The sequence below is a fragment of the Engraulis encrasicolus genome, chromosome 10 (genome assembly GCF_034702125.1).
Source record: "Engraulis encrasicolus isolate BLACKSEA-1 chromosome 10, IST_EnEncr_1.0, whole genome shotgun sequence".
Taxonomy (NCBI): Eukaryota; Metazoa; Chordata; class Actinopteri; order Clupeiformes; family Engraulidae; genus Engraulis; species Engraulis encrasicolus.
The window spans coordinates 18137248-18152056 of NC_085866.1; the positions used below are offsets into that span (position 1 = coordinate 18137248).

The 14809-nt window shown below is 44.1% G+C and overlaps 1 protein-coding gene across 1 annotated transcript; it reads left to right on the forward strand.

Annotated features, from left to right (window-relative positions):
• Positions 1-2174: 2174 nt before the first annotated feature.
• Positions 2175-12089, forward strand: si:dkey-70p6.1 (uncharacterized protein LOC570575 homolog). Its single transcript, XM_063209613.1, has 7 exons — positions 2175-2329; positions 5021-5078; positions 5593-5680; positions 5992-6566; positions 10828-10950; positions 11445-11721; positions 11791-12089. Exons 1-7 carry the CDS (start codon positions 2196-2198, stop codon positions 12087-12089), a joined length of 1554 nt encoding a protein of 517 aa, XP_063065683.1. The 5' UTR covers positions 2175-2195.
• Positions 12090-14809: the final 2720 nt, after the last annotated feature.

Here is a 14809-nt window from a genome sequence, read left to right on the forward strand (position 1 = left end):
GCTAATTTGGGTTTTCTTCCTTCTTCAAAATGGCTGGCTATGAACATGGTCAATCCTGTCCTTAGCCACCCTAAACATTCATTTAAATGGAATGTACAACTCACCAAGTGGTTTATGGTGTTCACTGGCATTCCACAACTACTGGTAGCAAAATATGGCTTCTCTCATGTTTTATTTGGCATTTTGTAAATTGCAGTTGTTTCTTTCAGAAAATGGGTAAATACCTTTGACAATTATCTTTATTGGACACAAGAGTACACAGAGTTTGTAATTTGCTAAGTAATAATAGAAGATGATTTGCTATCCTTTGCAGAGCATTCATAAAGTGAAAAATCAGTGGGAGAATAAAATAATAACTTCAGCTGTTTTTTACTCACATGAAAACCTGTTATAATTAAGCACCCTGTCATTGTCTGAAGGATTTGCACCCACACAATATTATAATGTTCGTCTCCTCTTATGTGGTTGCGTCTGCATTCTCGTGCTTTGCAAGTTTTTGCTCTGTGGCTGTCTTAGCACATGTATTTTTAGCCTTGGCTGTGAGTCACTCAGCATCGGATCATACTTAAGCAGTTTAGAGCAAAGATTAAGAACAACACAATTATACTGATTTATTTTGTTTCACATGCAAGAAAATGCTCCCCCAATCAGACAAATGCCACAGATCCTGGACTTCTTATAGGTACAGATGTATCTAATGTGCCCACATTTAGGGCAAATTAACCAAAGCTGATTATTTTGGTATAATTTGCAAACAAAACCACTTTGTGGTATAATTGTTCATTCAGTCTGCATTTCAAGACCAGCCTTTTCTAAATGAATGAAGGACTCTGTCAGGGCTGAGTTTTAATTCATCCACAGCACAGTCTGTTTGTGAGCCATGGGGGTTGGTTGGGGATGAGGCATGAATGAAATGAGTGGCGTGCTGTCAGTGGAGCTGCCTGCTGGCTTCTGCTGCATCTCCCTTCTCTTACCATAGGGCTTTGTGGTCCAGGTTGATTGTTGTCTCCGGGAACTTTCTCCGATATCCCCTATTAAAACCAGTTCTGTCTAGAGTGCTTGTTATAGCGTGGGGTGGGGGTAGGCACTCTGATGGTTTTATGCCAGCTGAGCTGGCTTCTTTTCTGGTTGAGAGAAGAACAGAGCCAGGAGAAGTCATTGCCATACAAATGAGGGATAGTCTACTAGACACCTTTTACTTTGTGTATCCATAGCAACATGAACACCTGACAGATACACACATGGCTTTACATAGACACAACATTGGCAGTGTACAGGAAGAGCACATGGTGCTCTTCATGTCTATTTACCTTTCAACCACCGAACACACACGCGCGCACGCACGCACGCACGCACGCACGCACGCACACGCGCGTGCTCGTGCACACACACACACACACACACGCACGCACGCACGCACGCACGCACGCACGCACGCACACGCGCGTGCTCGTGCACACACACACACACACACTCACGCACACACACACACACACACACACACGCACACGCACACACACACACACACGCACACACACACACACACACACACACACACACACACACACACACACACACACACACACACACACACACACACACACACACACACACACACAGCCCTGATTAATGCTTACAGAGATCAGGGCCAGGAATATCGCCCTCCTTCTCTGGCGCTTTCTCATGTTTATTCACAACTCGCTTGGCAGGACGCAGAGATGGATGAGGCTGTGTTTATTTATGACACCTTATGGAGTTTGTGCAGTAATTAGAATGAAGTCTCTGCTCTGATGAACATTTTCTTTTTTTTGTTTTATTAATGTCCTGGTCTCACCATCTAATGGCTTGGTGGTCCTCTCTTGTCAGTGCTTGACGACAAGTCTTTCACAACACTTCTTCCCTCCCCGCCCCATGCTACCCCATGTTCTTTTTCTCTCCTCTTTTTTCCTGCAGATCTTGTGAGAGTTGGTGTGAGCGGATGAACGTGTGTGTGTGTGAAAGGCAAAGGGGAAAAAAGAGTGGGTGAGTGCAAGAGGGAGAGAGAGAGAGTGAGTGAGAGAAAAAGAGAGAGAGTGAGAAAGAAAGAAAGCAAACGTGTGTGAGCGAGTGGGGTAGAGGAGGAGGAGGAGGAGGAGGAGGCGGAGGAGGAGGAGGAGGAGAGAGAGTGTGCCGTGCGAGTGAGGCAGCCCCCCCACATGGCCTCCATGCAGGACGGGGTAAACTTCACTGCTCCTCCCTATGGCAAGGTCCTACTGCTTGGGGCCATCGCGGCTGCCTCTGCCTTCGTCGTCACCATCCTCATCGTCGTGCTCTGCGTGGGATGTCAGAGGTGAGTTAGACTGCAACACCCCCCTATTCCACGGTATATTTCTCAGTGTTAAATCAACACTATGCTGAGCACATTTTGGCCCCATTCAATGTAGTTTTAAAATGTTTACTTGTGTTGAATGTAGCACGTGTTGAATTTAACACTACTCTAGAGCATATCTGGTTTCACGGTGTCCATTTAACACCTGAAAGTTTCAAATTTAACACAGTATGGAATGGGACCATATATGCTCAGAATAGCGTTGAATGAATACTGCAAAGTGTACCACACAACACTCCCCACCAAACGTCCATATGCCACTCCCACCCCTCTTCCAAGATAGCATGTGATCTCCCTAGCACTCAACCCTGCCGAGGCCCTGGACCCCCCTCCTGCCCCCTCCCCTCCCCCTGAGTCGTCACCACACCACCCTCCTGTGCTGTTCACCAACCCTTGTTAAGCCATTTTGTGTTATGTGTATCTGAACAAGTTGCCTTGTTTACGGCATACTGCACTTTGAATGTTATCCTCATCCTCATTGCTGTTGTCTCGCAGCAGAAATGCTGACCAAATACATTTTTTTCTCCTCTTAATCACATGTGATCTATTTGTGAAGCAGGATGGTTTAGCAGGAAGATTTTCTGTCCGGTAACAGTAAGTACCTTTCACCGCCCCACACATTGGGCCTGACCTTGTCAAGTATTTGACTCAGTAAATCGCCCAACTGTTGCCAGCCCTCGTGAGGTGAAGAGACAAAGATATGAAACATTTGCTGCGGTGGGGGGGGATTATTATGTCCTTACAATATCTGAAGACTGAATTGGGGGGTGTGTTGTTCATCATCATTGGCTGTAGGGAAAAGTTAATCATAGTGATGAATAACAATGGTGTCACGGTTAATGACTTCCGGACACAACACTGATTTCTCAAAAGGGGAAACCGCGTTCCATTCCTCATCCCCTCCCTCTACCCTTTTCTCATGGCTGTCTCCCCTCTATCTCCTCTCTCTATTGTCTCCTCTCCCTCATAGTCAGACTGCCTCCCTTTCTCTCTCCCAATATTCACATTCACACACGTCTATGTCTTTGTTTTGAATCGAATGAATTGTATCGCTGGTGATTACGCTGTAAATTGGTGAAGGTTTTGATGCACTCATTGTGAACACAGTGAAATAAGGCATGGCGTAGGCCTAATTGAAGTTACTCTAACGTTACAGTGCTGTAAGTCAGCTCAATAGGGATGGAAGCAGCGCTATGCCTGGTAAGTTAGAAAATAGCCTTATTTCTGAGGTCTCCATAACGCTAGCCTACTCCATAAGTCATGTTCTCTTGAGTCCTGTGTACAGACAGTGACAGGTTGAGCTTTCAGGCATAGCAGACAGTTAGCATCTCACAATATTTTTATAGTTGAAAAATAAAGCTGATTTTAAGCTATAGAGACAGGGTCGTTACCTGTTTATCAGGTAGACAGCTTCCCTACGTGTGTGGCTTATGGCAGTTTCCCAAATTGGGACGTGATGTGTCAGCGCTGCCTGTGATATTTTTATCTGGTTGGTCGGACAGGTGTTGTAGGGGGATGTAGGATGTTAAGTGAGGTAGTGGTGCACACATCCAAGACGCAGGTGCAGAGCAAAAGGTGAGACACTATGAAAATTAAGGTGGAATGTCCACACACTGCTCCAGTTTTTCTTCTGCTTTTATTTCCTCAAGTGAAAGTTTTTGAGCGGTATGCTCTTCATCAGATTTAAAGGGACACTGTGCAGGAAATGGTCAAAAAAGGTCCTGCAACTATGCTGCTCATTGAAACTGGGCAGCCTATTGCCAAATTTGATCTTTACATGAAAGTTCACTAAGTAATAAATATATTTTCTATTATGGTCCAAGTACAGTCATTTTTGCAGCTAAAATGGCTATTTTTGGAAATTCAAACTGGCGGACCATGGAGGAGATCCCCCTTTTCATGTATGAAAAGTGCAATTTTTGCAGTCATAATGAATACTTAGAATTTGATGGTGGTGGTAAGAATTCATGAAAAAGGTAACATTACTGAATAGGCAGCATGAATTCTGGAAATAAACAACAAAAAATCTCACACAGTGTCCCTTTAAGAGAAGAGCATACCGCTCGAAAATGTTCACTTGGGAAAATAAAAGCAAAAGAAAAACGGGAGCAGTGTGCGGACATTCCACCTTTATTTTCAGGATGTAGGATGTTAACAATTTAGGGTATTTTTTTGGGAGCTGATATTCCATGTCGCAAAAAAAGAGCAAGGAGTGTGATCATAAGACAAGCATAGGCAGCCACCTGTGTGATAAATTACTGTTTACATCCATGGACGGCAGAAAGTCTCTTGTAGGACTTGTAGACTGGTAGAATTGTACATCCGTTTTTTCCTGCAAGATTTTGTACAAAGTAATTGAAGTCAAATCATTAGAAAAACAAATGTCTCCAGGTATCCACCAGTCACACATCACAAATCCCACGCACGGTCCCAGTCTCAGTCTCACTCTGTTGTGTCCGAGTTATCCTCTTGACATGTTCCTCTTTGTCTGAGCATTATGTGTGGGCATGCAGTCTGTGATTGTGTCCTTCTGGAGCGCAAAGTTGTCTTAATCTACGGACATAACAAACAAATACCGAATACAGTATATATATATAGGCCACCAAAGCAGCAGCCAGATTGTAGAGCTGACATCTCATGGCACTTTTTCAGGAAGGGGAAGACTCACGGTGGCTCCGGCGAGGGCGGAAAGCACCGGCTAATGGACATGGTGAGCAGCGCACCTCACCACCGTCTGCCTCCATACAACTCCATTAATATAGACCCCCCTTTCCCTCGTACTGTATCTCCTATTGCTGACTTCCCTCTTTTAGACATACAGTGAATGACTGAATGGAAGTTAATTTGACTTGTATGTGTACGTGTGTGTGTGTGTGTGTGTGTGTGTGTGTGTGTGTGTGTGTGTGTGTGTGTGTGTGTGTGTGTGTGTGTGTGTGTGTGTGTGTGTGTGTGTGTGCGTGTGCGTGTGCGTGTATGTGTGTGTTCTGTTGTAAGAACGGGGTGATTCTAGAAAGAAGGTTTAGTAACCCCCAGTGGTATGTTAACATGCAGCATGTGGTAAACCTTATATCAGAGCGATCTGATGTTTTATAATCGTTAAACACAGCCACTGTACTCCTCTATTACTCCTCTATCTTCTCCAAGTCAGCTTACCTCTGGTAGAAACTGAACCATCTTCCTGGAATGCCCCCTGAAATGTTCTTCTTTCTGATGTGTGTTGTCAGAGTATCCTGAGGCAGTCCAAGCTGAGGTCCATTAGCAAGTCGGACACAAAGCTGCACGAGATGAACAAACTGAACTGCAACGGAAAAAGTATGTACAAGCGCAGCATGGTTCTTGTCCAGACAAAACTATGTAACGTTCATACATTTGATATCCAATATACTGAAGTTGAAGTTGAATCTCCACAAGTGATTTGTCTTTAGGAATCAATCAGATGATGAGAAATGTTTAAAGATGTTAGCTGTAAGCAGCAGGACTTCTTCTTTGAGCTTGGAGATAGATGCTCCTTGGATGAGAAGAAGTCAAGTTGCCTACTGCTTAACTCTGCTTAACAGCATGGCTTGGATGAATGTTGATCGTCTTCACAGGGATAATACGATTTTTTTTTGCATGTGATTCAGAGAAGGACAAGAAGAACCGGCCAGCCAGCATGGACCTGCTGCTTCTCCCCAGCCGACGCTCCAACTCGGACCGGCAGCTGCCGCAGATCCCCCCCGGCAATGGTGAGGATGGTGATCACACATACTCTGAGGTGGGCCGCCGCTCCTCTGCAAGCCGTTGCCCTGACGACGCCCTCTATGCTATAGTAGGGGGCAGGGCTGGCGAGACGGACACCCCCGCGCCGCCGGCCGTCCCGGCCAACACCCCTGCGCCCCCCGACCCGGACGGAGACGGCGTGGACGGAGGGATGGGGGACCCGGAGAGCATCACCCCGCAGGCCATGGCACCCAGCGCCGAGCCGCCGCCCCAGGGGAGCAGCGAGTACGCCTGCATCCGCAAGGTGCGCAAGGTGGACAAGGCGGCGCAGAAGAGGGACAACGGCACCGAGACGGAGGAGCTGGTCCAGCAGAGGCACAGCAGCGGAGACCTGCGCCACGGGCCGCCCTCACACCCTGCGCCGCCGCCACCGCACCCCCACAGCATGAAGATGCCCCGCAAGAACATCGAGGCCTTTAACCTGCCCACCTTCCCCAAGGTAAGACACGCACAAGCAGCCTAGCAACCAATACTGCGATTTAAAAACCCACAATAATACAGAGGAAAAAAGCAGGGAGTTGCTGGCTTGTGATTGATGCATTCATTTTGAATTGTGCATTGGCTTTTGTGGCTTACAACAGTAAAAGAACGGTTGTACATCAGTGCAGTAAGACGAGCAGTTGTCAGCCAATCTGGTTTTGTGTAGGCTACCCACACTGCATTTACACCAGTGCCATCCCATAGTACAATGTTGAAATGAAACAATGCCCCCATTTCTCGATAGTCTCATACCAATACTGTACGGATGTTCTGGGCATGTTGTTTAATCTTACTCGCTGTTCTGTACATTGTCCTAATACATGGTCAATCTGTGAATGGAGCTTTTTAAGCATTGGCTTTGCATGCACTGGTAATTACAGGGAATGGCAAATCTATTATTATTGTTGTTATGTATATGTGTAGCACAATTCATAAAAAGACAATAATTAGTTCATTTTGAATTATCCCTTGACAAGCAAGCAGTGCAGTGTACACTATGATGGTTAGAATATATTGTACTCTATCTCATGTGGCTAAAAACAATTAAATTATATAATTATATAGCTCAGGTGTGCAGCAGATACATTCTCTCTATGGCGGCATGATAAATGTGAGTCTTTTCCGAGGTGGGAAATGAGGCTAATGGGTTTACTTTAGATGTGTACTGCTGATAACATCATGTCGTGTTATCCTCATAGCAATCTCCCTCTGAGATGATGCAATTTCCAGAAATAGAGGGCTATCTCTGTTTTGAAGAGCAGGAGATCTTAAAGAACTGCCAATCACGAGTGCCAGGCATTGGCCGTGATGGCAAGAAGCTGTCAACAGAAAATTGCACAGAAACACATGAAAGTCTTGTATGTGATGGCCTAATCTTTGACCCATTTTTGAAAATAATGTGTTAAGCGAACACCCAATGCACAATCCAACTGTACAGTCCACCCTCCCTTTTAAACATCACAATTTCGTCCCTTATGTATCCATCTTTCCAATTTCCATCCTTCCTTCCATTTATTGTGACACTCACAGGGAATGTGACCTATCTAGTTGAATCTGAGAAAGTTTTTGTGTGCACTGTGTTGACACTAAAATGTGTTTCATGGCTGTTTTGTCCTTATACCACATGATAACTGATGTAATGATGTTAAAGAGTATGCACTGTCTTTCTTCTTCGCTGTTATGTATATGAAATGATTTGCCTCAGCAGTCAGTATTTACCCAAGCCCAGTGTCTACATATTTCAATGAAAGTGAAGTGTGTGTGTGTGTGTGTGTGTGTGTGTGTGTGTGTGTGTGTGTGTGTGTGTGTGTGTGTGTGTGTGTGTGTGTGTGTGTGTGTGTGTGTGTGTGTGTGTGTGTGTGTGTGTGTGTGTGTGTGCACTGTTATAAAATTAACTCTATCCCTGTTAACACGCATGTACGTGTACGTGCACAGTCACATGTCTTTTCTTCCCACACTTCCCATGTGCTAGCTACTGTACTGTTCTGACTAATGATTCATGCACTACAGTGGTGTGGTCTACTTTTTTATGGTGGGTGTACTGTATATTTGAGCATTTATTGAAGTGGGTATACTGTATATATTTGTGCTATTCAAAACAATGGATCAATCAATTTTAAGTGGGTATACTGAAATCCCTAGTGTTTGGAGGTAGGGTGCGCACATCCACAGGTAGTTGTCCAGGTGCCAGACAAAAGGTAGTAGGTAGTGTGATCAGGCTGAGGAAGATCCCTCTGTTGGATGGAAACGTTGCCATATGTTAAAATGAAATAAAGTATTTTTGGAGTTAATACACAGTGTGCAGACCGCTTCATCACAATATATACTGAAATCCCTGAAATGTAGAAGTGGGTATACTCTGTATACCCGCGTTCTACGTAGACTACACCACTGATGCACTACTACAACAGTGCACTGCCACACTAGCCACTAATTCCACGTTGGCTGTAAACCACATTTCCTTATCATCTCTTGTTAATTTGTTGGTTGACAGTCTCCTCCTCCCAAGCACAGTATACGTAGCTAAATGCTGATGCAACCCGAAGTGAAATTGGGATGCAGCCAAACTGCTATCCACTAATGGTCTTCCAGATGGAAGTGTGTGTTTTAAAGAAATACATCATTGAGTCCCTTCTTGGTCATACTCTTTTGCAAGTCTTATCTTTTATCCTTGCAAATGGTGGAACGAGTGTATCACAGAAGTGAGTGCACTCCACACATTTCTGCAGATTTGAAAGTATATCTTTTCATGGGACAACATTAAAGAAATTTCACTTTGGCACAATGAACAGTGGCCAGTGTATAACTTGCATAACCATTTCAATGTATTGTTCACTCAAAATGATTAAAAAATGCAGCCATTAATGTCTCAGCCATAGTGAGTACACTCCTATGTTAAAATTCAATAGAGGATCATGATCTGCTTCCGACGTCACAGTACACACAGTGTACACCCAGCCACAGTGGTGACCACCACACATGCTTGACACCATCAAAAGCAAATTTGTTTATCTTGGTCTCATCAGAGACAAACAGACTAATGACATGGATTGCTGGAACCATGTCCTGTGGTTTGATGAGACCAAGATAAACAAATTAGTTTCAATTTGTGTCAAGCATGCGTGGTGATAACCAAGTGAGTTGTACAGAGTAAAGTACCCCATGCTTGAAGTCAAGCATGGTAGTGGGACTGGTTTGGGGCTGCATGTATGCCGTCAACATTGGGAAGCTGAACATGTACTGTGACTAGTGAAGCAGATCATGACTCTCTCTATGGTATTTTAACATTGTTGCCAGAGGATGAGAAATGAGTGGCTGTATTTTGAACTATTTTGATTGAACAATAAATGGAAGTGGTTAAATAACCAGTACACTGGCTACTTTTCGTTTTGTCAAAGTGAAATTTCTGTAATGTTGTCCCATGAAAAGATATACTTACAAATCTGCAGAAATGTGAGGAGTGTACTCACTGCTGTGACACACTGTATGTAAACCATATCTATATGTCTGCCTGTGTCTGATTTGTTGTATCTTTGTGTGCATTTGTCTATGCGTGTGACTGTGTGATGTTGTCTGTGTCCATTTCTTTTATATGCATCAAATGTTCTTGTAAATGTGTCTCAACAAATGTAACTGTCCCCCTGATTCTCCACAGTAGCATGCTGATTATGTTCAAATAACAACATGAGAGGAGTCGTGTCATCAAAACAAAAGACACTCTCATGTGTGCAAGCAGTTTGTTCTTGTGGTAAGCATTGGAGGTGAGACGTGCAGATGGTTCCATCTGAAGTGAAAATGGAGGAGCTATGAGTTTAGAGAACACCATCCACGTCTGATATGAACTGTGGTTATCTAATTGTCTCAGGTGAACAAGGCGGCTTTAATTAACTTGTGAGTGACCCGAAGGAAGGAAGGAATGCCATCTAGAACTAATTACATTATGGGGCTTTTCACTTTACGTCAGTTCCACATTTTAACCCATTAAGAACCAGGTGCAGCATCTGTACAACACAACATCTAAGACCAGCTGAAATGTCGACTTTATGAGAATATAACAGCGTTGAAAACTCTCTTTATTTAATTTTTTTAGAACTGTTTGGTCTCAACAGATGTCATGTTTGTAGATACACTGACCAATGGAAGGAACTATGACAGTACTGCATCTGAAATTGAGGTTCCAGAACAAAAAAAACAGGTCAAACTTTATTCATTTTATTGTATTTAACCTTGCGTTAACTAGGAAGTGGTCCTCTTGAGTTACAAGAACTCTTCTGCCAGGGAGTCCTGGCCAAGGCCTTAAAGAGTTTCATTACAATAGAGGACCAGAGACAAAACTGTCCACAGCTACACCACAGATACAGAGAAAAAGCCATTAATGCTGACTGCCTACAGACACCTAAAGACCAGAGAGAAAATAGCAATTCTCGTGGAAAATCTAATAGAACTGCTATCCAAAGCGACTTACAGTTATTGCAGGGTATTGATACAGTCCCTGGAGCAGTATGGGGTTAGGTGCCTTGTTCAAGGGCACTGTGGAACTACATACTGTATGTGTCAGTGTATCTCTCATGGGGATGTCCTCATGCATGCCCAATGTTTGTCTTTGTGCGCTGGAGATGTGGCCACTCTCCTGTTCCAAAATGTAGGAAATATTGGGTAGGGAAAATAACACAAGGTACACGTGGTGACTGTTTCCTCTGCCTGTGCTGTCGGTCCACCAGGAAGCTGTTTTCATGGGTAATGGCGAGGAGTACATTTGGAAGCCGCCAGATGACGATGACTTCGTGATACAACACAAACAGATAATGCCTCTGGGCGACAGCTTACAACCATCAGCAGCTGGGGTGAGTTTGTGCATGTGTTGGTGTGGTGCAGTAAGGGTACTGATGAATAGATATTATTATTATTATTATTATTATTATTATTATTATTATTATTATTAATTATTATTAATTATTGTTAATTATTATTATGAAATAATTATTATTAATAACATAATAGGGGTTTATTACATATTACATTTCATTTATTCAAAGTGACTTACAGTCATTATTTTTCAGTGTATTGTTTACAGTCCCTGGAGCAATGTGGGCTTAGGTGCCTTGCTCAAGGGCACTTCAGCCATGGATGGAGATGTAGGGAGAGGTCAGGGGGGATTCGAACCTGCAACCCCTAGATTGAAAGACCAACTCTCTAACCACTAGGCCACGGCTGCCCATTATTGTCTGATACACGTGTCACAGACACACATCTTGTAGCTAAAGATACTCTGGGCTAAGACTAGGGTATGTTCTGATCTTTGGACTAGATGTTGACACATTGTTTTTATTGTTCCCAGATTGCAGACATGTACTCCAAAGTGTGTAAACCTGGCAAGAAGAAGAGAGCCATGCCTGGGTCACCTCCGGGAAACACAGGCTACCGGACCTTGGGGCGTGGGGACCGGGATCGCGATCGCGACGGGGGCTTCAGCGTGGTGGTCAAGCCGCAAACGTGGGCCCCGCAGGAGGCCAAAGGGGCCCGCGCGCCCCCCGGCTCCATGGAGGACCATTGCTACGAAGCCATTGGCTCCGAAGAGTGTGACCCGGCCTACGAGGCCATAGAGGGCGGTGGAGCGGGGGCTGGGGCAGCCGTCGGCATCGGCGCAGCAGCAGCAGCAGCAGCAGCAGCAGCAGCGGCCGGCAGCTGGAAGCCTCGGGAGAGGGCCCCTCCCATGCCCAACGCCAGCGCCACACTACGGCCAAAGAAGAAGAAGCCTCAGCAGCCCCTACAGCAGCCGCCACCCCCTCCTCCTCTCCAGCTGCAGCAGCAGCAGCAGCAGCAGACTCCTAAAATGCAGCACGCGCCCGCCAAGTCCATGCTGCTGCCGGGAGAGAACCTCTATGAGAGCATTGCGGACCTGAAGCACGGCTCCACCTCCGCCAGCACCACCACCATCTTCACCTTCAACGACGGCATGGAGATGTACGTCACTGGCTTGTAGAACTCTGTGTGTGTGTGTGTGTGTGTGTGTGTGTGTGTGTGTGTGTGTGTGTGTGTGTGTGTGTGTGTGTGCGTGTGTGTGTGTGCGTGTGTGCGTGAGTGTGTGTGGCTGTAGGTGGGGTTTGTTTGTACATGTGTGTTGTGGAGCCACTGTACAGTGCGCCACAGTTAAGAAAAAAAAATATGTTCCATGCATATAATACTACATATACACACACAACACATGTCCTGCCTCTCAGCGCTTAAAAAAAAAACAAAACACAAAAGGAAACAAAGAAACGGTATTTGAGCACATACAGTAAATCCTTGCATAGCTTGTTTACATCCCAATCTTGCTGATTCTCGAGCCCTCATCACCTCGCACCCACTACCATGGCCTTAGGGTGAAGAGAGTGCAGTGGGCAAAAAAGGTGTTGTTTTCCTGTGGTGTCCATCCCATCCGAGCCATCACTTCCATGAAGCATGTCTTGAACTGCTACACCTGACACTATATACAGTATCTGTCGGCTGAGTTTTCTGTTTGGTTCACACTACACAAGCACACGAGATGGAGAGTGAGATGCTAGGCAGTTAGCAGATGAAGACTTTTGGCTTTTCAACGTGGAAAATCCCTGTGTTGCCTCAGCGGTTGGAACCGATCACATTAAGCTAATTTAAACGTTCTTTTTGATTGGATTTCCCTAACAGGTGATTATTACATCTGCAATTGTGTCTGGCTTGGAGTGCACAAAGACTTCTAGCTCAGTGAAAGGTGCAACAAATTTGTATGCATATGCGTGCTTGCACATGCACACACATGCACACACACACACACACACACACACACACACACACACACACACACACACACACACACACACACACACACACACACACACACACACACACACACACACACGCACATGCACATGCAGGCACACGCACATGCACATGCACACTCAGAAACACGCACGCACGCATATACACACATCACAATCTTTCTCTCTTTCTCTCTCTCTCTTGCACTCTCTCTGTATCTTTCTCTTTTTTTCTCTCTCTCTGTCTGTCTCTCCCTCTCTCTCTGTCTCTCTATCTATCTTTCTCTCTCTCTCTCTCTCTCTCTCTCAGGCACAAGTACACATACACACAACTGCGCTTTTCTCTTCGTAGCCCCTTCAGGGTGGCAATTGTCACTTTCCAGATTTCCTGTGAGGCGTCCAAATTTGAACTAAACTAATGAGCACAACCGTGTCGGAGAGAAAGTTTACAGAGTGGTGTTGACCTGTATCTAAACATAGCCCTGTAGCAGGGCACATGAATTGTTGAAATTGTGCATCTCCAGTTTATGTGGCGAAGTAGATGTACACCATCGCTGTGAAAACTCAAAACGTAATGCTTCATTCACCAGTAGAATTCTATTGGAAGAGTGCTGTTATCAAATAATCAGCACTGTCTTCTCTGAGGGTCAAACCTTTCTTAAAACATCTGTACCCTATAAGGTGAGATCATTGCAACATTTCACAATGGAAATGTTATTTCAAAAAGAGTGTTCTTTTTGGGATACCAAGAAACTACAAAGAAAATGAAATTGCACAAGACCATTGGAGAATCATTGCACCCGTATTCTAGTGTGAAGCACAACCCCTCCCTCCTTGGGCGATCTTCTTGTAGGCACTTATTAGAGTTTATCAAGAACATGTGGTATATCCCATAAAAATCATATAAATTAAAAGAATAATATATAAATTATATGAAATTAGAGTAAAGGTAATGCTATAGTGAACAAAAGCTCAGGGACAGAGTAATGCAAAATGATGGAGAATCTTAATTGCACACAAAGTTTAAACTCCTCCAATGAAAAGAGATGACGTGTTAATAGGTGTATTAATCAATCATGACCCTGGGTGTTGAGATGGGACTATATTTTTGCTTTCCCTGTGTTTTCCGTTGGTTGTGTTACAGTACACATGACATTGATTGACTGTTGGTGAGTGAGCCACCACTGCCATAAAGTACAGTTCAGTCCTGTGAGTGTTTTTCTTTGTCTATGGTGTTAATGCATTTTGCCTGATAAAAAAGAGCATGCATTAAAAAGAAAAGCAAACAAAAACAAACAAATGTTTTTAAAAATCTACAAAAAAATCACTGTTCTTATGGTAACTGAGAATGGGTTATTTATTGTTGTTGTTGTTTGCTTATTTTCATTCCAGTGTCTTTTATTTTGTTGGGGACAGCACAATGTGGTTGTGGACAAAGGACTAATATGCGTAGGACATGTGACTCTTGTCTGTCTAGTTCAAATCTATAAAAAAAAGACGAAGTCAACAGTGACCAGTACATGCACTGGTAAATCCAACTGTTTTGTTCATGATTGAAGACAGAAGCATCATGACTTCCTCCTGTTTTAAGTGACTTGGTACCTCGTGTAAATTTATTTTCAAAATGCTGAGTTCAGTGACAGTTTCTATGTCCTGGAGGTCATGAACCTTCATCTTCCAATCTGTATGCAAAAGGGGCAGATGTTCTTATGGACAGTTCTAGCGCTTTTCAAATGACACTGTGTGTGTGTGTGTGTCCTGGGAAAAGAAATGAATCATTTAATATATAAATAAATATATATACATAAATGAGAATATATAAAGCATAACAACTGGACACAGCTAACTGGACTTCAAAGTACAGCGGTGAACATTGGTAGACCAAATATAAAAAAAAAAGCTAATTTGAGCCCAGTACACAGCA

Bases quoted from the DNA above. Each gene is read 5' to 3' on its own strand.
- si:dkey-70p6.1 (XM_063209613.1), top strand. From the start codon at position 2,196: ATGGCCTCCATGCAGGACGGGGTAAACTTCACTGCTCCTCCCTATGGC. The intron at 2,330-5,020 runs GTGAGTTAGACT...GCACTTTTTCAG, and splicing joins CTCTGCGTGGGATGTCAGAG to GAAGGGGAAGACTCACGGTG. The intron at 10,951-11,444 runs GTGAGTTTGTGC...TATTGTTCCCAG, and splicing joins TACAACCATCAGCAGCTGGG to ATTGCAGACATGTACTCCAA.